Below are 23,547 nucleotides of genomic sequence, written 5' to 3'. Positions count from 1 at the left end.
TTATTTTGTTTTATACTATACCAAAATGTAAACTACAAAAACGGATTTGGAAACAAATTATCATTGACCATTGCACAATAATATTGTTTTTTTTTTAACACATAATTTAAAGCACCTTAGAATATGCATTTTGCTTTTCTATACTTAAAAAATAAACTTAAAAATACTACAAATGAAAAGGGTCACGAATTTCAATAGTAAAGTAATTACTTTTTTCTCTCTTTAATTTTTAGATACGAAAGTCATTATTTTTAATTTGTTGTATTGATCGTTTTATAATTATATGTTTTCTAACATTTATTTGACTTAAAATTGAAAGCTGTTAACAACTTCAATTAACGATCAAACTTGTTCTTACTCTTGTAGACTTGTAGACAAGACTAATTTATGTCAGTAACTAGTAATTTCGTGAGAAGCTTATAGATAATTAAGGTAAGTCATTAAAATCAAAACCGTTTGTAACGGGAGCTAAGACCGGGATAAATATTGCATAGTAATTGATTCACTTTTGAAATTCAAGATATTATATTGTGAGATCCACACACCAAATTACAAATGTATAATTTAAACTTTAAGATATGCAGTAACGTGCCGTATCTATAATGGTTCTCCCAAAACATATCTTAATGACATTGCACAATCATATAATTACAGAACAGGTGTAGCGTTCAATATTATGCCAACAATTATGATCTTAGGCTTAAGTAAGAAATTCGTTTGTTTAGCCAATCAAACGGACGGAAAAAAAATCGTTTACAAGAATAATCGTACAAAATAATTAAAAGGAACTAACTTGCAAACAATTATGTGCAACTACAAATTACAATACAAATAAAAATAAACTTATTGATTAGAATTCAACTATAAATATAATTACCACCTACTGTCTGCACTTTGACATATTCTCTCCATGAAATTGAACAACTAAAATGAATAACTATTATCATTTAAGAAACGACAAAAACGTTTACATTAGATATTCTCATTTTATTTGTATGTGATTGTTTAGAAACCGCATGGATTTATGTCAAAATGTTACAGTATTGTACCATCAAGAGTGTTTATAAATTATTATTTATCCATACCACTTAAAATGCAAAGAAAATGTATAAATAATTTCCAATACATATTTCTCACATTTTTTAATTCATAACAATACTTCATCAAAGTATTTTTCATTGGTTCCAAATCATACTATTCTTCATCATTGATAATCTTTAATATTGGAATGTTGATTCCACGGAACGTCATTTATGGCTGGCTGTAATCTATTATGAGGATGTGGCGCTCGCATAATGTCATCTGTGGGTTGGATGTGATTCCTGGGTCCAGATTCTGGAGTGTATGTAAATGTCAGTCCAGTGGCATAAATAATACCATCATTTCTCACTAGAGATACTGGTACTTGGGTTGGCTGTCTGACCCACAGCCAATCACCCCTAAATGAGGATATGTCTGGTACAACGGCCAGCATACTCTCCTGGCAGCGGTACATAGTTTCGGATTCAACATCACCAAACCATACTTGTAGGTGAGGTGTGAAATTTTCTCCGGTCAATTCTAACATAGCCACATCACCACCGCCGTTCAAGTTCAAACTGTGAACGACTGGAACAGGTGTTATTGGTGAGTTTACGGGACCCATGCCTTCGTAAAACTGATACTCGGCCTTGTCCGTACTTATAATCGTCCAGCAGGCACCGTCGTTAATCATTTCTTTATTGGGTTCCTTGGGACAAGGTGTTGCTTGAAACTGAATTATACGCTCTTGGGATAAACATAAATACATATGCTCCGTATCTTTCATGTAAAACGCACACTTATGCAATTGTGACACTGGATCATCAGCTTCTAGAAGGGCCATCTGCTTATCGACTTTCCTTATTATAAGTCGAGGCAATGCCATTCCAGTGACACTACAGACTAGCTTGATAGTACTACCATAATGGACATATCCATCTCTAACATTAAATTCTTCACTTTCACTTTCATCATCATCTAACAAGTGAATAGTAAATGCACCCCATTGCGTCGAGCTAGCATGAAAATTACCCTTTTCAACGTGTAAGTAACGTGTACTGACTGTTTGGGACCTTAATCTATTGAACAACGCTACTTTTGTTCCACTTGCTATACATAAATCGGCATTTTTTAACGATTGTTTTTTCTTTGATGGTTTCGATATAACCTTTATTCGTTTACTATGGAATGTACCAATGTCATAACCAATATTATAGAACATTCTAACCATTAACATAAAATGTTTTCGCTTATCTGAATCCGAAATAAACAACGTTTTGGCAGCACAATATTGCTTTCCGTTGTTAAGATCGAGTGGTTGTAACTCTTGATCAGTGCTTCCAATACCAATAAAGGCACTCATCTGAGAATTAGCTTCAGACACCCCTTCTCTTAACAATTGTTCTTGTCGAAGTCTCCAACCATCGCCAAATAAGTATATGCAAGGAGGTGGACAAAAAAATCGTTTTTCATTACCGTACGATTTCTGAGCTACTTTAGCGTGAAGAATAACCAACACTAAATCATTGCGATCTCGTAAATATCTCTCCATTGCATCTCTAGTTAGACGTTGTTCTGGTCGAAATTGCATTGGAGCTTCAGGGCCATAGTGGTGAGGCATCCTTGCTGGCACTCCAAGAAGTTCCGCGGAGTTATAACAGCTTAAAGAGCCTACCACTTCTCCATCATCCGTATCACCATCTTTCTCTGATTTTAGCGTCCAGGTTCCCATAAATCTAAAAAATACAAAAAATGTATATTTAAAAATGAGTCAAAATTAAATTAAAAAGAATATTTTTGATTAAATAAAGATAGGTCTTATGATTTTCGTTTAAACACAATTTATTTTGTTAAAGCCTAATAAGTTATATTAAAAATTGTGTATAATAAAATAATGGTTTAAAACTATATGAACTACAATTTAATGTATATATTGGCATGCATATTTAAATGACAAAAAAATAATTAAAATAGTAAAATCATTATTATTTGTTTAATATCTAATTTTGTATAAATTTTAATTTCAAATGCTAATACAAATATTTGAGGAAAATGTTCTCTTTTAAGTATTTATGGTTATTCGTTTATGAGTTACCTACACCAACAAAAACAATATTTATTTTGTCGTACACTAGTTTTTTTAAAAGTACCCGTTTTGTTTAATTTTGTTTTTGTTATTTTGAAAATTACTAGGAATTTTTTACTTAATAACTTTTGACTTCTCAAAGTACCATCTAAATTTAATTTTCTAACTGATACCACTCTCAAAGTTGAAAATCTAAGCATTTTTACCGTTTCGGAGATTACGGTCAGAAAACAAATTATTAATTTAGCATTATACTCATCGTTCCGCTCAGAAGTTAGAATCTATAACCAGTCAAGCTTAATAAATTGTAGAATACTAGTATAAATTTACACTACACTAATTTTTTTTTAATTTTCTAATTCAGGAATATCAATGTTAGATTAGATTAGGTTATTAAATGTATTGAAAATATATCAATATCATTCATAGTTCTTCACAATTATCTCGAACTGAACAACATTTAAAAAATGGCTTTTCTATAGAGTGCTTTCTGTATTTGTTTTCTGATCAATGTATGGCTGTATTTATGTGACATTTTTGAAGAACTTGTGCTACTCAAAAATACTTGTTAACAGACACATAACAATACATCAGGAACCTGTAGAAAAAATAAAAGCCTTATCGCCTACCCTCACAGTTTGAATTGCTGATACATAAGCACGTGCATCTGTAGTAATCTTCTGGATCTGTTACTAGTGCTACTATAGATAGGTACTGATCGTAAATGTTAAAGCTCAAATATTGAAACAGAATAACTTTAAGATTTTTATTTTTACACGTGCTTTAACTATTTAACAAATTAGCATATAAATAGAATACGTATGTCGTATAATATAGTAGATACGTATAATTTTTTTTTTTTTTAATTCTGTAAAAATAATAATTTAATAAAACAAATATTTTCGTTCATTTTAGTTATTTAATTTATTTTGTTAACTTTGCAGACGTATCTTATTATGAAATAAATTCAATTTGAATGAAAATAAATAAACTATACATAATGATATAGAATTTGATAATACCTATAATCTATATAACACAATTACTGCAAAATATAATAAAAGTAACAACCACTATAGTGTAAGTAAATACTGTAGGTTGTTACTTTTATTATATTTTGTAGCCTATTGTATAATATTGATTACGATTTGGTTATAAAAAGTTACACATATTATTTGTAAACGTATGATAATTAAAGTTAAGACTATTTTGATTTATTTTAAAACTATATGTTACATTATGCAGGTTATATTTATACTAATATATTAATAATATTCGTCAGAGAACAAACTAACATTGTCTCACAATGATTATAAATTAAATATTATTAAATATAAATGTGTTTTATACTTTTATTTACATAGGTATTAAAACAAAAATAACCTTAGAAATTTCCTAATCAAACACCCTCCTCCCAAGTTTCTAAAAAGTGATAATGGTGTACGGGGGTCCTTTGAATTTTGATAATTCGAATTAATGTTATCGAACAACTCAATCGATACTTTTCCTATTCCCAGCTTACTCACTATAGACTACAGATTCTCCCTTCACAATAGGGATATTCAATTCAATATGTACAGCATGGAAATAGTATTAAGTGCGGTGCACAATGTGTATAATAACATGTGATAGGGTAGAATATTCAATTAATAAATTGGACACCCTACATGCACTTGAAGGGATAATCTCCTTTTAAGTGCACAAAAATGGACCCCAAAATAATTTATGTAATATATTATACTATTATACTGCAGTAAAAGACTTAGTATAATATTGTATAACACAGATATGTAGACGTTGAAAACAAAAATAATACGCTATCCTAAATTTCACAGGTTAAAAATAGTGATTATATCGAAATAAAAATGTATAATTATAAAAATATTAAGATAATATTTTATCATTCACATGAGAACAATTCATTTATAAAATATATATTTACGTATTACGTTTTAATCATTTTATTCGTCTCACGATTTAAACATCAGCCCTTTTTTCTCTATGAATATAATTATAATGCAAATACAAACTACATCGAAATTCAACTGCTATTAAAACAATAATATTTTAAACAATTATTTGTAACATTAATACTTAAATATTAGTATATTAAGGTAAAAACTTAAATTCTTTTTTATATTGTAAATGTATATCTTTTATTGTCAAAGTTAAATTATTAAAATTAAATTAAAAAATACATAAAAAGATTCTACTGTTGTAAATTTATTTTGTATTTCTTAAAGTTTATTCTTCTTCAAAATCCTTATTAATATAAATATTTTATAGCATTACCAGGTCTACACCACGGGTGACTCTCCATTTTCCATAAAGTATCAATTAAATACCTATACACCTATGTTTATATTTTATTTATAGTATATTATTGATAATATTTCAATTACTTCTTGTAAATATAATACTATTTTAATTATTTAGTATATTAAATGTATCCATTTGTGAAATAAAAAATACAATTTATTACAGATTTTATATACAGGTATATAAAAAATAATGCATTTTTTCATTGCCTATTACGGTTTTAACATTCACGAAAATAAATTAATATTAATTGTAATAGGTAATTTATATTAAATCTAAATATTATATAAGCAGTATAGCTACATACCTAAATATCCAATAGCATAAATTATAATAAAATTATTAAATATACGTAAAAACGTAATAATATATACCTATTACCTACAGTATTAAAACCGTAGGTAGGTAGTAAAATAATAATATAATATTTGAATAATATTATAATTTAATTTAATATCAAATACATAAATTGTCAAAATATCAGTACCTATAAGATTATTATCTATTTATATTAGGAAGTATAAAATTAGTTTTCTATAAATATAAGGATAAGAAAAAAAAACATTCTTTTTGCATCAAATGACAAATGATTAGTTTCCAATAATTTTTATCAGTCTAATTACATTGAATTTTCATTCAAACGATTGGGCTAAATTAATAAAACTATTCCAAGTATTTGATTCAATGTAACCGTATAATTATATTGATTCATCGTAAAAAATAAATTTAGTAATTTAAAAATAGAAATAAATAATAATTAAATACAAAATAAAATAAACGATCTTAATTATTCATGTTATGGATTGAGTAGATTATTGTAATTCCAATAACTAGTAACGTCCCAGATAACAAATTGTGTACATTTTTTTACAGATTATTTGTATCACGAAATTTTAGACGAAAGTTACTAATATATAGGATGAGACGGCTGAGTCCATGATGACCTACTGATTTAATGTCATTAAAATCAAATATGCAAAAATATTTTATTGTTTTAATTTTTTAATTAAGATAGAAAACTTCAATATCAATTTTCATCACACATGTTTGACATTTGTTTTAGATAGCAGTATATTACTTATAATAATATGATTATTTTTTAACGTGAGTATACACCAAATTTTACGTATTTTAAAATTCTTTTGGGAAACTCAACCAAAGTAAGTACCCTTACTTCATTTAAAAAAATATTTATTTTATTTTATCCATTTATAAAATGAAATTAATTTATTTTAGTAAAAATATGGTTTTTATTGATTATTGACCAATTATATGAAGTGTACATATTGTGTACTAAAATATTTAGATGCCACTTTCAAATATCCCTCATGCAACTAGTTCAGTTATACCCTTTTTACGGACACAACTTAGCCACCATAAAGTATATGTTGGACGTAACACAAAAGTAGTATAATCTCGTCAATCCATACATGTAGTTATTATTAATTTTTAATTATCGAATTTAAGCACATTTTATACATCATACTACCGTACATGGTACATGTTACATGACATATGTAAGCATAGAAGAGAACCAATCACTTCAATTACAAGTATAATTACTTAAAAACTATACAATAAATATTTTAACAATGCATATCAAAACATTCAAGTTCCTATATATTAAAATAAAATATTATTGAATATTCATAAACACGTAATTTTAAAATGTTTATCTGCGTAGACTATGCTGTCTAAATAAAATTAGCTTCACTGAAAATATTGTTTTAAATTTAGCACTCAATGCAGTTTAGTTTAACCCTTTTAGTTTTAACAATTTTAAATTTTTTAACAAAATTTTAAAATTTAGAAGTGCTACATTTATAATAAATATACATTATATATATATTATATGCATTTGTAAAAAATATTATTTTATGTTTCTATTTGACTACAGTTAGTTTATATTTAGAATGTATTATTAATTATTACCCCTTCAATATATATTTTATACATACCTACGTTCTTATTATCAACAAAAATTGTATGTTGTAAATGTACAATGTTTATTAATGATTATGTATTCCATGTTTTGATGAACTTAAATAAATTATACCTAGGTAGTTATTCCTCTTATGAAACATTTAACTCCCTATTTAAAAACAATATAGCACGGGTACAGTGTATAATATGCATATGTACAATGTATACTAAATTACGCATAAATGTTTTTTCTGAGTTAAATCGACGACATTGCAATCCATAAATGCATGGTAAGTAGGCAATAAATAAAAATGTGTTTGCATTATTTAAAAAGTTTATTAAATTATGACACCTGTTTATTTTATACTAGGTATTTTACTAGTGCATACGCGTTTACGATTATCAAAGAATATAATATAGTACCTATTATAGTAGATAATCCGTTTAAAATTTACGAGAAAAGATTCAATCAAAACTTTAGTTTTAAAAATATTGTTTTAGCCTGCAGCAGTGTTTTGTTTAAAACAGAGCACTTGAGTATAGTTTTAGTTAATACAAATATAGGAAGGTATTTGAAACGTTTGTGTTAAAATAAATGTACATGTATGGGTACCTGTATAATTATATTACGAAAACAATTCACTCTCATTTAGTGAGACTGTATTACTGTAAAGTTTCATAATAAAAATAACAAAAAAGATCATAAAGAATTTCAAAAATATCAAAAATCATAAAGTTCGGTACGTGATCGACCGTCGTAAAATACAAACGAATTTATGTACCTACCGTGTTCCATAATAAACGCGTATTACCTATATAACATTTTACAACATTATAACTATACTACTCATCGTATATAAATATATATACCTAGACATAGACATAAACATATACATATATATATATATATGTATTAAACATTTAAACCTCTGTCGCGACATCTAGGTAGGTACCTATATAATAAATGTATGGGTAATAACTAATAATTAATAACAATATTTACGCCCACTCCTGCTAGCTATCCACGTGAATTTTTCGTGGGTAGTTTAAAAAACATGAATAAATACAAAACGGTTACAATAATAAAATTGTAAAAAACGAAATATCACACAGTAAATTATGTACATTTAGTATAATACGTAGGCACGTTAATTATCAGCTCCCAAAATGTTACCGATTGTGTTAGTTGCCTAAAAATATATATTTAGATCTTGTTTAGAACATAATAATAGCTGATAGACTTAATTACGTTTATTGATTATAGTTTTGGTGGATTATTCATTTAATATTAAGTAAACAAATTTGATGTGATTTTGCACTAAAACCCATTTCGAGTGGGGATGATAAGAAAAATATTCAACAAAACAATTTCAATTAGAATATCGATGGATATACGAAAGATATTACCAGATCTCAAAAATATTAGCTATATAGGTAGTTATACCCATACCATTTAATTAGGTTGCTAAACTTGTTTTTTATATTCTTTTTACAATTAATGGTTAGTAGGTACACCTAGTAGTACTCCTTTAGTATTTGATATCTATTAGGTATACTTTTTTAATTCTATTTTACTTTTAAATCATAATATATGAACCATGAAGCCCAACTGACTTCCGACATAAAGTTCAAGTTTGTCAAATATATCTAATAGTATAAAACAATTCAAAATAAATATAGGTTTTAAAATATATGAGCTTAAGTATTTCGTCCGTATAGGACGTACCTATACGGTAGTACATTTGAACTCTTTCATCTCGAAGACTGGATACCAGAATAGGTACCTATACATAAATAATATTATCTAGGTATATCTAAAAAACGCGCTTTAATACATTTTGCGTATGGTAATAATAAAATAATATTCATATTAATAACAGGCAAGTTAGGTGAATTACCTCGAGTCTTGTTGCCGGTGTCCAGAATAGGAAGAAGAACGATGAGCGGCTGGATGTAGCAGCCCGGCTTAAAGTTCTGTTACTCGTGGAGAGGGTTGGTTTGAGATTCGAGTGCGACTTGGACGGATGAAACGACTGATTGACGGACACGAAATTGGGATGTCAGTACGAAATCGACGTGCCGGCAGTAATAACGTGTTCGATTATGTGGCGGCGTGCGAGCACGTGAGATGACACGACCTGCGAAACGCGCGTGCTATAGACGACTGACGCGGAGGTGGCCCGCAGTACGCGATCTGGACGAGCTTTTTTCAAAATAATTTTTTTTTTTTTTTTTAATATTTTGAATAAACCTCTGTCGTCGGTCGTGTCGTGATTTTACCCGTCCCGGGACGACGTGTGCGGCGATAGGCGCGAAGTACGTCAGAGGGGCTTCGGGCACACCGAGACGGCGACGACAACTGCACACGAGTACACGCGGGCGGCGACCGCGTACGACTGAATGGCGAGTGCTCGACGACGACCCTGTTCGGCGGCGGCGGCGGAAAAACGTGATCCGCGGCGGTGCGCGCAAAAACCGTTCGCGCCGCCGACGAGTGCGCGCGTATGTGTGTGTGTATACGTGTGTGTACGTGTGTGTGTAGGTGTGTGCGTGTGTGTGTGCGTGTGTGTGTGCGTGTGATATCGGGCGGCGCAAGGGGGAAAATAAAATGGGTAAAGGAAAAAAAATATCAAACGTAAAACGAAATAAAGAGGGACCGCGGCGGCCGAGCGGGCCCGGACCAATGGGATCCGTGGGAACATTCCACACTTGTGGCGGCGGCGGCGGCGGCGGCGGTGACGACGACGACGACGGGGCAGCACAGCTCATACCACCACCACCACCACCACCACCACCATCATCATCATCACCACTACCACCACCGATGTTGCGCTCTCTCGCGACCGTACTGTACTATTTCAATTGCTATTACTATTATCGTGTTTTATGTACATCTACTACTATATACATATACATACATATATATATATATATATATATATATATAATATCATAGCGTATATAGTCGCTCCGGTTGCCCCGCCGCCGTTGCTCGCTGTAAACCATTCATGCCTAAATCGGCAGTGGCGCTGTACAATATTATACGAATATACATAATATTATGTACAAGATGTGTGTGTGTGTGTGTGTGTGATATTATACGCGTGTACAAACGCATACAAGTGTGCGTGTACGTGTGCGCGCGCGCATTATATATATATATATATATGTATAATACGCGTCGATGCCGCGCGACTCTCCGCGGACGGACGCCCTCCGTCCCGCCCGCCCGTCGTCCAGCCCGCCGTAGCATGACCGACCGACCGACCGGCGACGGCGGCGGCGGTGGGGCGGAGGAACCGATTTCAAGGCGAACTCGCCGGTTCCCACGGTGCGTTTGTGTGTGTGCGCGCGACGTACACTGTGCAAAGACTGTGGGAACTAGCCGCTACCGACCGGCGGCGGCGGCGGCGGCGGCGGCGGCTCGACGGCGGTGACGACGGCGGTGACGGCGGTGACGACGGCGGTGACGACGACGACGACGACGACGACGTCGGCGACGGCAACGGCGGTGGTGGCGGTGGCAGCGCGGCCCGACGACGATCTTTACTCCAATATTGCCGACCGCCCCGCCCCCGCACGCCGCCGCTTCGCACCCGTTACCCGCCCCCGCCCCGCACACCCGCCCGTCAACCGGCCGCGGAAGATTCCCGTATAATAATAATAATAATATATTGTTTATATTATTATTATTACGTTTAAGTCGTCCGCGTTTTTCATGCTCCTCCGTGTAATTGCGTACATCCGCACGATGAATCGCTTCCGCGCGCGCGACGTTTTATGGCTATTCTCGTGTGTGCACCACGACGATGCCTGCGACGACCGTACTCGCGGTAGACGTATATATAATGCAGTGCGGTATACGTGGGTATATACCTACCCCTCGTTTGCGCGTCGAGCGTTATACGTATAATAAGATTTATGGTAATGACGAGGAGATGATAGTACATATATAGTTTATTATATTATAATAATATTATGTACGCGTCCTGACTGCATGCGAGTTGTACCCGACTGTTTATATATACATATAATATAATATACGATTGCTATTCGAGACGTATCGCCGCGGCGTATTTGATATATGTGTATACGGCTCGCCCGAGTAGTGGGTCATATTATATACCATATATATATAATTAATGAGCAGATCCCGTCGATCCCGAACTTCGACTTTGGAAAAGCGTATTGCGAATAACACGATGTGCATCTTAGCGACGAAAGTGAAAATGTGCTCTTGGAAAATAAAAATCACGTACTTTTTTATTTTCGCGTTTATTGTTTTTTATATGAGTTTAACATTTTAGCGAGTTTATTTTTAAATTTGAGTATAAGTACACTATTAAGGGATCGCCACACCAACATTTGTTTTCCCTGTTTATTTTCCACATAATATAATATATTATAGGATCAAAGATTTTCCGTATTTCCTGCACGATTACGACTCTCTGATTCGGTTTTGAGCAAAGGCAACTATTATATATTTTATAAAGAAAAATATTTCCTGATGTACATTGAAAGGAAAGATTTTTAATATTTAATTTTTTTTTTATAAATATAAGCATATTTTAATTATTTTTAACCATTAATGCAAAGAAAAATATTCATTTTTATAAAATATATAATATAGGTGCCTTTGCCCTAAACTGAACCAGAGAGTCGTCATCGTGGAAATACGTAATATATATGTTCCTATATTATATGGGAGATTGATAAAGAAAACAAATGTTAGTGTAGGGGCCCCTTAAATTATTTTCTATTATTATGTATAATGACATATATTATTATATTATACTATTTTCAATTTATATTTATTACCTACATAGGCTACATATTATTACATTTCCAGAATAAATAAAATTATAGCAGTACCTCCACGATTTAATACAAGAGTCGGACCCGGATAACAGTAACAAGTGGCCCTGAGCTATCCCATTTTTAAAGACCTTAATTTAACAACAAAAAAAAAGTTTTTTTATACATTATACGTACTTACGTATTTATTTTGTTTATTGGTATTCTGGGGTCCCCTTTTTTGAAAAGGCCCTAGCAGCCTTCTTAGCCCCCACCCCTTAATTTGACTCTAACAAGAGTCGTATTTAAGAATTTTGAATGTTGAAATGACAAAAGTCATTGAATAACTTCACACTCGCCCATCCCCTCACCATTTATATTCAAGTAGGATAAAATATTTTTATTAAAAAGTTAAGGATTATAGTTAAAATTCTACTGCAGCGCTCTTTTGACAAAAATATTAAAAATTTAATTGATCAACAATGTTATAAGTTGTAAACTTGTAACTCGTAAAAAAAAAATTTATAATTATACGTAAAAAAAATATAGATATTTTAATAATTTTGTACATTTTACACAAACCACGCCGTGAATTTGTATTAAACGCAAATTGTATCACAGTGGAGCAGATCTAGAAAAAAAAAAAAGCATCAATAATTTATTGTGTTTTAATATTAGGTACTATAAATTACGAAGTTTTTCAATTATTTTTTTTATTAATATTTGTATATATTTTTTAAAATTAATAAATAGTGAATACAAATAATACTTAATTATTAAATTCGTTATTCTTATAATTTTAAAATTAAAGAATATTATTTTATTAATTAAGAAAAATAAATGTACCTATACTTATCTATTAAAGAGGAAATTACATCCACGCGTGTTGTCTCCGTCTTACAAACATTTTCAATTTGTAATATTTTCAATACTCATATCTTTGATTAAATATTATGATCACAATTAATACAAAATTATTTTATTTATGTAAGTTATCTAAGATGTTTGGAAAAATAATAAATCGAAATGGTATTGCTTCCAGAAATAATTATATCAATAAGCCATAGGGAAAAATTAAAAAAATGCGCTTATTATTATTTCTCAAGTTCTTAAATTAGATAACTATTTTACCCGAAAATTTAACATAGCATATGTATATGATGTTGAGTTCTTGCAACCTTTTTACATCTTAATAAATGCCAGTGATCAGTTTTTTATGGGTGAAAAGGGTCTCTTGGTAGTTTAAGTATATCATAAAAAATTTTAAAAATAGTACAAAAATAGCTATTGAAGAAAACAATTAACTTAAGCCACTTCTAACCATTTTTTCCCACGTTATAATATCTAAATACGAGTGAAAATTCTATTATTATCATCATGAAATCTGCATATATGTATATAATTATAAATACACTTGCTATTACGCGTTTAGTAATTTAACATATTCTTTGTTTAAAAGATTTTTAAGTGCCGACATGTTCAAAAACACCAAAATTATTACGGTTGAATCAAAAATGTTTTCTATTTATTGAAAGTTTATGTTGTTGTAATAATGTTATCAATTTATCGAATTTTAACCTATGTAGTGACTGTTGGCTCTAAAAAATTTGGTGCTTATATTTAACTTGTGCTTTGTGATAAACATATTTTTAACTTGACCATTTAATTTGTGTTTGTAGGGATTAAATGTACAGTACAACCTTTTTATAATTGTTCAGTCAATTTACAAAAACCCAATGATTCAAATTGAATCATTTATAAAATAATATTTTCTATTTATTGAAAATAATATACAAAAAAAATATAAATAAAATAAAATTACATGATAGGGTTTAGCTTTTTTAAATACATGATGTATAATAAATAAAAACTCGTATTATCACATCGTAGGTATCATTAGTTTGACTGATGCAAAAATTTAAATTAAACGACAATACGTCAACACTCATGGTTTTAGATGAGGTGCACCCGAATACCACGCCAAAAAATAAACATAAATTGGAAACGTATAAATTGCATACCACTTCTTACAAGAGTTTGTCCGAATTTCATGACGTGTACGATTTTACTTATCATAACTTAATTTTTTATTTTAGACTTACCTACCTAGAAGTACCATAAACTATTGTATTAAACCAAAAAGTTGAAAGATAATTTATATTTTGTATCGAAAAAAAAATGTTATTTATTAAAAATAATATCATCAATAGTGGTCATCAAAGATTCTATAGTTTGTAGTCCAGTGATCGCTGATCGGCAAACAATGGGCTCGCGGTTCTAATTCGGAATCGACAGAGAAATAAATAGACATGCAAATAGATCACTAAAAATATTTTTATTTTATTTATTTTTTGTCTCCGTCTATATTAGGAATATTTGCGAAATAGAAAAAAAAGGATGGTTTTTTGGATCTAGACATTTTCTTTAAATCATTCCCTTAGAAGCTAATAAATTGACGAGCTTCTTAATGTAGCCTGAGCCTATACACTGCAGCTTACACGAGCTTGCATACTATATAAATGAACATATTTTGCATTAGATTGCACATCGTTTATTTACTTCTAACCGATTTTCAGTTCAATATTGTTTTTATCAATAACTGTCTCACTCGAGGCATTAAAAAATATTATTTGATTTATTTTTAAAGACACATCGTAAATCTAAATATCGAGTAGCTAAATCAATTATCTGGAACATAAAGGTGTTGTACCTACCTATATATTTTAATTATTCGGGTATTATATACACTGAATTAAATCAGCCGTTACGCGTGTATACGACATCGATAGACCTATTATTATGTAGACGCGCCACGTAAATGTGCACATAAATCTCGTATTCCCGTGTACAATAGGTGTACCTATACACCTTACACCTATTGTATTGTTATATTTAAAAAACGCACTCGGATTTATAGAGGTTTTCGATAACGATCCGTTTACGAGATTCGTGTCGAGTTATTAGAATTTATTAATATAGTAATCTTTAAAAAAAAAATGTTAAATATAAATTTACCACATTATAGCTTAAAGGTAGCAACAATTTTAAATATTTATATGATTATTATTATTTTAATATTATTAAATGTTATTTAAATATAATCAGATTAATTTACAGAAAATTGTATTGAATTAATGCGTATTGTTATATACGCACAATGTACAAAATAAATCTAAGTTGAGTACACGGCCGGTCTGACTTCCTGTTTTTCATACTTCTTCATATGAAAATTATATTTAATTATACATAATGTTGGATTCCAAATTCTTTCTCTCTCTATTTTTTTTTCAGAAAAACAACTTCCGCCGATGTCTTTTTCTTTGAGACTATAATATTTTTGTTTGTATAACTGGTACTTACATTATCATAATATTTTCTACTATATAAAAATAAGAACTAAATGTACAAAAATGTAATGTATTTTTAGCCGTACTAGAATACGTGCTGTTGTTAAAATATTATAATAATATACATAATAAATATATAACTGCACGTGCACTTTGTCCAATTAAAACTGTACTTGCATTAAAAAAGCAATGTAATTTCTCGAACGTAATTATACCAATATAGTATTGAGTCAATACCTATATAATATTATATGGGCATGAAATACACAGCAGCGACTTCGCAACTCACGATAATGTCGTGTAATACCTACTCAATACTTAATATATAAAATTGAAGTCTGATAAATGTTTACGATTTATGAAATTTAAGCGGTCATGTTCATATTATTTATATTCACATAATCACACGATAAACGTACACGTCGTATGTCAAATAATATCGATGTAACATACAGACCATAATAATATTACAGTGTACACACAAACATATAGAGGTGCTCGTGTTTTACGATCTGCAGGAAGTGGGTACGGGCGCACCATATAATATTAGCGATAATGTTATTGTATAATGATACACATTATAACTTCAACACTAATATCGGGAAAGATTGTTGACCACGCGTAACAAGATATCAACTGATGAATGACGACTATTGTAATAAAGAGCCTATAATATAATGTGGATGGTTATATTATATGTATAATAATAATATTATTATTTTTTCGATAGTGTCTGTGTGTGTGTGTTTGTGATGTATAGTACGCGCGTCGTGCGTGTGTCCCACGGAACCGTGAGGGTCATTTTTTTCCCACACCCTATACCTCTACAACACATCAGACGATGTTATAATATATACGTATATTATTGTTCGTTTATACATATTATGTGTATATTTTTAGGGTCTCGCGCGATCGTTACCACAATAATAATATAATATACGTCGTAAACCATTTAAATCGATTTTGGAATATAACATATTACACGAGTATTATTATTTAATGTTTTACATATTGTACAAGAGAGCCCGCCGCCGCCGATTTATACACATTTACGTATAGGTATATAATATGTTCCTATGGGAAAAACGTAATTTTATTATTTACATCAAAAAACATATATCACTTAAATGAGTAATATTATATGATGCAGAATATGTGCAGACACAATATTATATATATATATATTATCAAATATCCGGCATATTGTTATAAGTGTGTATTTTATTAGTAACGACGTATAATAATATTAAAGTAATAATAGTCGTCACTCGTCATTAGTACGCGAAATAAAGACGTGAACAGCTTTTGTTATAGCTTCAGTTTCAGCGTACATATTATTATAATAAGTCTATAAATGAGATATTTTTTTCGATATCTATAAAAATGAATTATAATGTACAAATATATATGAGTTATTAGTGACTATAGTGTATACCTATTATGCGTAAGCTATATCATAGATACTGAACCAATACGACTTCTACCAATTGTTGAAAACGTTAATAAAGTAAGAACAACGTATAGTTATTTTAGTTTGTTTTATTTTGTTAAGTGTATATTATTGTTACAAAATATAGTTCTTAGAATTTCAAAATAATTGATGGACTCGATGTAGTTAGATATCAACAGCATAATATGATCAATTGAATAAAAATCGTTAACCGTTTTTTTTTTTTTGTTTATTAATTCTTACACAAAACATAAAATTACAAACAAATATTATGTATGACAAAAAACTATATAATAATAATACAATACCCGTCGGCTGTCATCGCTGTCAATTTAAATTTTAAATGCAGCATATTGTCCTTTATATACTAGTACCTAGGTACAATAGGCATATTATATTTTATTAACATCATGATATAAAAACAATAAAACGTTTTTTTTTTTTTTAATATAAACACTCTTTTACACACACTAGTACACATATTGTTATCATATCGAATTATAAAGACTATTATCTGGATAATGAGTACTATAGTCTACGTTATTATTGTTATTATTATGTCCATCACGACGTAAATTATTATAGATATATTATTCAAAGCGAACTAATCAATATAATATAGGGGAGAATGATCCGAGTATCTGTCATGTTCCGCTGTTGGCTGTTGCAAATTTATTTAAAACGTCTTCACTACTAATTTTATTTGATGTGGGTATTTTTCGCAATACGTATTATATAATTTATAGATTTGTGTCTGTGTTTTTATAAAAAAGTTGATTTAATTACTCAGTCGTATTTAAGGGGGACAAGAGTCAACAACAGTTAACAACAAGAGTCTGTTCTCGTGGGTTACTGATTTAGAGGGGATGGCTAATTTTTGTTTAATGTTAATTATATTAATCCTTTTGTAATCCTATTTACTTATTTCCTTCAGTAAATATTTGTAAATTTTTACCACTGCAGTTTATAATATTAGCGTCAGAATGAACGCCTTAACCGTAATAAATATCGAAAATGAACTTAATTCCACCACATCAATTATTATAATAATATATATTCATATAATCCACAATCCAGGAATACAATTTAAATGTTTCATATAGTTGTCATTTTATTTTAGAAATTATTTTTTTTAAATAATGAATACTTTTTTTTTATAACTGAGTGCATTTTCAAGTTTTTGGTTGCTCTAGGAACTAGAGTCTACGTGGTAATTTCCTGAATACAAGTATAAGTGTTGACAAAGAAAGATTTTTAACAAAAATATCTAAGTACCAATTGAACACGAAAAATTTTTCAGCATGCATTTTTAAAAAATACGATGGGCTAATTCTATATATTTTAAGAGTAATTTGTTGCATAATTTGAAGACTTAAAGCCATTACAAAACAAACTATATACAAAATTATATATTTTTATAATGTTTAGATAAGCAGAGTAGTAAGTAGTAGTAGACCAACGTTTTTCTCTACTCTTGAACCACTCTATTCAGAGATGTGCTCTAGTGCATATATACTCATCTTAACTTTAAATACTTAAAATAATAATAATAAATAAAGTATATTACTATATTTTAATTATATTAATTGGTTTTATAACTTTTGAATCAATATATTTACAAACAGCGTGAATAAATGCGTTAATTATGCAGCTTAAAATTAGTCAAAATATTATGAAAATATCTCTGTGCAGGTTAGGTGTACCTACCTGTAGAGAATAATAACATAGCACGAAAAATAATGTATGTAATATGGAATTAGTAGAAAAATATTTCATTTTAAAATAAGGTTTGTTGGAATAGTTTTAGATTGTTGTGCCAATTTCACGTAGGTTAAACAATTTATAATATTGTAGTTAATACGAATGTTATTGAATGTTGCAATTAATAATAACATTTATAAGTTAGTATAGATCTTATAGATATAGATGATTTTTCAAAATGATGTACTGTGTAATTATAAATATAAAGTATTATCATGTTCTTTATCTATATTAATAAAGGAAATGTGAAATTTGTGTGTAAGAGATTTACAGCAAAGTCTATCGCACATATCACGTATATATGGTCCTGAAATTTAGTATATAACACATAGGAATTCTCGAGGATATACACTTTAAAATCAAATTTTTTTAAATTTTACATTTTAAAAATGTACTTACATAGGATTTTTCTCGTGAAAAACAAATATTTTTTTAATTTGTAATTTTGTATAGAATTGGCATTGAAGGTTACATAAAATAAAATTGTATTATACGCGTAATTGTTTATAATTGTATACAATATGTATTTTATAATAGATAAAACCACTAAAATAATTACTCTATTAAAAAAATGTCATAGAGCTTAGGACAGCGTAATTCACTGACGTTTTTTTAAAATTTATTAAAGACAACGCCGTGTAGGATCAGCTTGTATTATACATAATTTTTATTATTATACCTTTATGCGTCATAATATATTGTTTTCCTTTTTTTTTATGTATTAATTCCTCTTTACCTATTTTAATTAATGGTAGTATGGTGCATATAAATGCATTGCAGATTATACTATTCGATAAATCGTCGTGTACACATTTTAAAGTTGACAATTTGACATTTATATCAACAATACAATAATATAACCTAACCAATTCATCGATTCCACCGTACTGCGTTTGTACCAGCTACTGTACACTTTATACACGTATACGGCTGCATTATATGTCACAGACTTCGCGGTAGTTAGATAATACATTCTGAGACTGGTTAACTAAAATAGGAAATGCTACCTATTGCCTATCCGAACAAGTGATGATCGATAAATTGCAGTACACGTTTAAATTTTGTTCTCAGATGTACGGGTAAATATTACAATATTGGAAACCATTTAATGTCAAATAAAATGATAAACAGAAACGAACAATTTTCATTATCAAAGTGAACTCGCGTGAAAATGAGCATCATATCTGTTATAAAAACTAAAATTCACACGCTGTTCGTGTATGAACTCCATTCAAATAAAACAGTTATAATAGTTATAACATATTTATTCTATTAAAATTATTTTCCACAGATTCTTTCTAATTCCCAGTAGTTATAAATTATAATAGACTGCTCTACTACATCATGTTTATATATTATATATATATATACGTAAATGGTTTTGTAGCCTCTCTATATACTTAGGTTATTTTGAATTCAGGACGTATAGCGAGAGATTGTAATTATAGGCTTACGCGCTGCTTATATACACAGTATAACTTGTGTTTTTAATATCGAGGAACTTCACCAGTAAATATACCTGGCTCAATAAATTGTTAGTTAAAAATTCTTATTAACTGAAAATGTGTATATTGTGTTTAAGAGACTTAACTGTTCGAAATTTCCCCGTATAGTTTTCTATAGATTTGTTAAAAACAATATAAATTAAATACATATTACATAATATTAAATCAGCTACTGTTTATTTGTGCTTAAATTCAATTACCTTCATAATGATTTGTTAAAAGCTATAATTAATATTTTCCACTATACCCACAAGTACTTAAAAATAAAACTTATAGCGAAATTAGATCTTCGGCATGACAGCACATAGCCTAGGCGCTTGTCTATTGTTCAGTAAATCATAAATATCACTATTTATACTGCTAAAACCTAAGCATGTGTGAAGTATGTGATACCTTCGCAGTTGATATTCTGATATTGCACTGCAAACAATATGATATTAAATTTATCTATTTAAGTAAGTATATACGTATAAATACCAAAAACAAAATAAAATTACTCTTTTATAACGGTCTCACTAAGACTCGGTTGTGTTATTGATTTAACAACCGTTAAATATAATATATTGCCTTGATGTCTGCTAGCAGTAATCCTTTATATAAGGCAAACTTATCGAATGCTGTTGCTTTCTATAGCTATATTATTATTATTATTATTATTATTATTATCCATTGTCGATATTAATATAATAATACAACAATCGAAATATTTCGTCGGTAATGGACGAAATGCCATTACGGGTGTAAACATACAATTTTTTGAACATATTTCTGTTGATCCTTTATTTGTGATTCGTATTGTTCAAACCGGAGCATGAAAATAACCTATCCGTTCACATGTTTGTATAAATGATACATTGTTCATTTATGTAGTTATTGTAGTTATATATACTTGCTCTACTATATATTTACGGGTTGATTGATTTAATATAAGACACTCATTATTTCAAAAAATATTAACTTTTTGAAAATTTTCTTTTATATGTATAATTTTAAGTGGTTACAAAACAATATTTTTCACCATTTTTTATCATTATCATTTTTTACTCTTTTTATAATGACAGTATATGTTTTTAATTTAATATTCAGAAGCAGCATATGTATGTAATATTTATATTTTCATATTTTTAGATCATAATGATCTAAAAAAACCAAATTCAGACAAGTAATTTATTTGTTATAAGTTATAAGTTATAACTCATAAACTACTGTCCAAAGTAAATTTTTAAACATCAAAGTACCTAATCCGATAATATTTAATTTTGGGGAATTAAAAATGCATCTTTAAAAAAATTATGACAATATGATAATAACGATAAAAAAAATAATAAAAAATATGTTTTTGATGACTTAAAATTATGTAAAAAGACATTTATAGTTTTTTTTTAAATAATGAGTGCATTATTTCTTAAATGGATCACTCAGTATACACACTTTGTTACAGAATGTATCAAAGTTCGTGTGTGTGCTGAAATATATTTTACGCATTTGTATAGTCTGTATAGTCTCAATAATTATGTATTCTGTAGTATTTTATTACACTATAAGATAAGTTAAATTTCTATTTATTTATTATTTTAAATTATTTTTTAGTAAATTAAGCTTTCAAATACATTATGATCCAATTTAATACTATATTATATATTATATAATACTAATTTATTATTACTTTAACTTTTAAGTTTTTATTTATAAATTAAAAAATAATGTTCTGCAATATTTTTAATAGTTGAAGCCTTCAATTTTTATTCAAATAGTTTTGAAAAAAAATATAAATTTATGTACTTCGATAGTTCGATTTATTATTGTAAGATGAATATAATATGAATTGTATGATTTCATATGATTTCATTTGACAAACAAATGGACATCAAAAACAATAATGCATTTTATTGACTTAGCAGTAATAAGCAGTTATTGCATATATATATTGAAGATCCCACAGCTCCTTGAATTTACAATTACACTATAGTCTATGGGTTATTAAATACTGCAAAAAAAGACGATGGTCGTAATTTAGGAAACTAATATGTTGATTGTCAGTCACATTTGGGTAAACATGTCCTATTGTCACCATTGTCAATTTAAAAATAATTATATGTGAAGATATATAATAAGAATTAATAATAATTATAAAATAGTTAATAAAAAATAATAATTATAATTTTTAGGAGTTAACCACGCATTGGCCGGAAATTATAGAAATAAATAATTCTCAAAAGTGTCGACTAGAAGGATGCAAACAAAAAACTAAGTTTAGTTTTATTAAATTAAATTTTTATTTTTGTATCAATATAGAAAACAGTTGTCTCAAAAACGTTCATTCAAAATACTATTTTTTAGCAACAACAAAATTTAAAATTTACTCGAGGGCCAATGCACTTGTATAATAATTGTCTATTATATTAAACATTGGGCCTATGCAAAAGTATATATTGGTTGTTGAGAGTAGGTCATGTGTATATCGTCATTACTCATTGATTAGGTCATTGTAAATAGTGTAATGGATTTGAATATGATAAATTTTAGTGCATACACAATATATATCAGGGGCGGCTTTAGTTCTTTGTCTGGAGGAGGGGCAATATTTTTTTTAAATTAATATTATGCAAATTATACATAATCTAATCAATGAAAATATTTGAGTCAGATATCTTGGGGGGGGGCATGGCCCCTACGCCCCCCATAAAAGCCGCCCCTGATTTATATCGCTGTACACAAGAAACGAATTTGGCGAAGACTATAAGTTTAGATTTCTGAAGATATGTATTTTATATTATTAATTTTTTTACGTTATTAAACATACTGATGAAGGAAATAGATCGCACCCCTAAGCTTTTTTTTTGCTTATGAAAATGTTATTGACATAAAAAATTAGTCCCACCAGGTTTCTCAGATGTAAGTTGCCCATATAATCTAATATAATAGGTATTTGATAAAAAATAAGTTCCTATCTTGTATACCGCGTTCGAGTATACAGAATCACTTTTGCAAGTGCAGATATTTCTTTGAGCTATTGTATTTTTAGTTTACTGAAATTAGCGTCTTTTGTGTTATTAAGTTCAGCTGCAGAAGCTTTAACTTAACGATATTCGATTTAACCGGATAAAATTACCTATAGACAATATTATGGTAAAACAAGAAAAACTTATACAATTATATTGAACCATGTTCTCTTGAAATTTAATAGAATAAAGTTAAAAGCTTATGTAATTATGTATTATGTAAGTTAAGCCGTTAAGCGTGTATATAATTAGTTTTATAGTTTATTAAATATAATGTGTTTCCAAGCGAAATATGTGAATGACGTGTATTGATATGTATAACATATCATTATTAATTTAT

The 23,547-nt window shown here is 29.1% G+C and overlaps 2 protein-coding genes across 2 annotated transcripts in view; one reads left to right on the top strand and one right to left on the bottom strand.

Annotated features, from left to right (window-relative positions):
- Positions 1 to 221: 221 nt before the first annotated feature.
- Positions 222 to 9,965, bottom strand: LOC132924444 (suppressor of hairless protein-like). Its single transcript, XM_060988770.1, has 2 exons — positions 9,247 to 9,965; positions 222 to 2,756 (listed from the first exon to the last, which is right to left on the bottom strand). The coding sequence occupies exon 2, from the start codon at positions 2,750 to 2,752 to the stop codon at positions 1,205 to 1,207; it is 1,548 nt and encodes a 515-aa protein (XP_060844753.1). The 5' UTR covers positions 2,753 to 2,756; positions 9,247 to 9,965; the 3' UTR covers positions 222 to 1,204.
- LOC132924446 (leiomodin-2-like) overlaps positions 9,941 to 23,547 on the top strand; it is a 74,367-nt gene continuing 60,760 nt past the window's right edge. Inside the window, exon 1 of the mRNA XM_060988772.1 lies at positions 9,941 to 10,193. Coding sequence (XP_060844755.1) covers positions 9,957 to 10,193 — 237 coding nt within the window. The 5' untranslated portion in view covers positions 9,941 to 9,956. The remainder of the gene's footprint in view (positions 10,194 to 23,547) is intronic.

This window comes from Rhopalosiphum padi, chromosome 3, assembly GCF_020882245.1.
Source record: "Rhopalosiphum padi isolate XX-2018 chromosome 3, ASM2088224v1, whole genome shotgun sequence".
NCBI lineage: Eukaryota > Metazoa > Arthropoda > Insecta > Hemiptera > Aphididae > Rhopalosiphum > Rhopalosiphum padi.
This window is presented reverse-complemented; position numbering and strand designations above follow the sequence as displayed.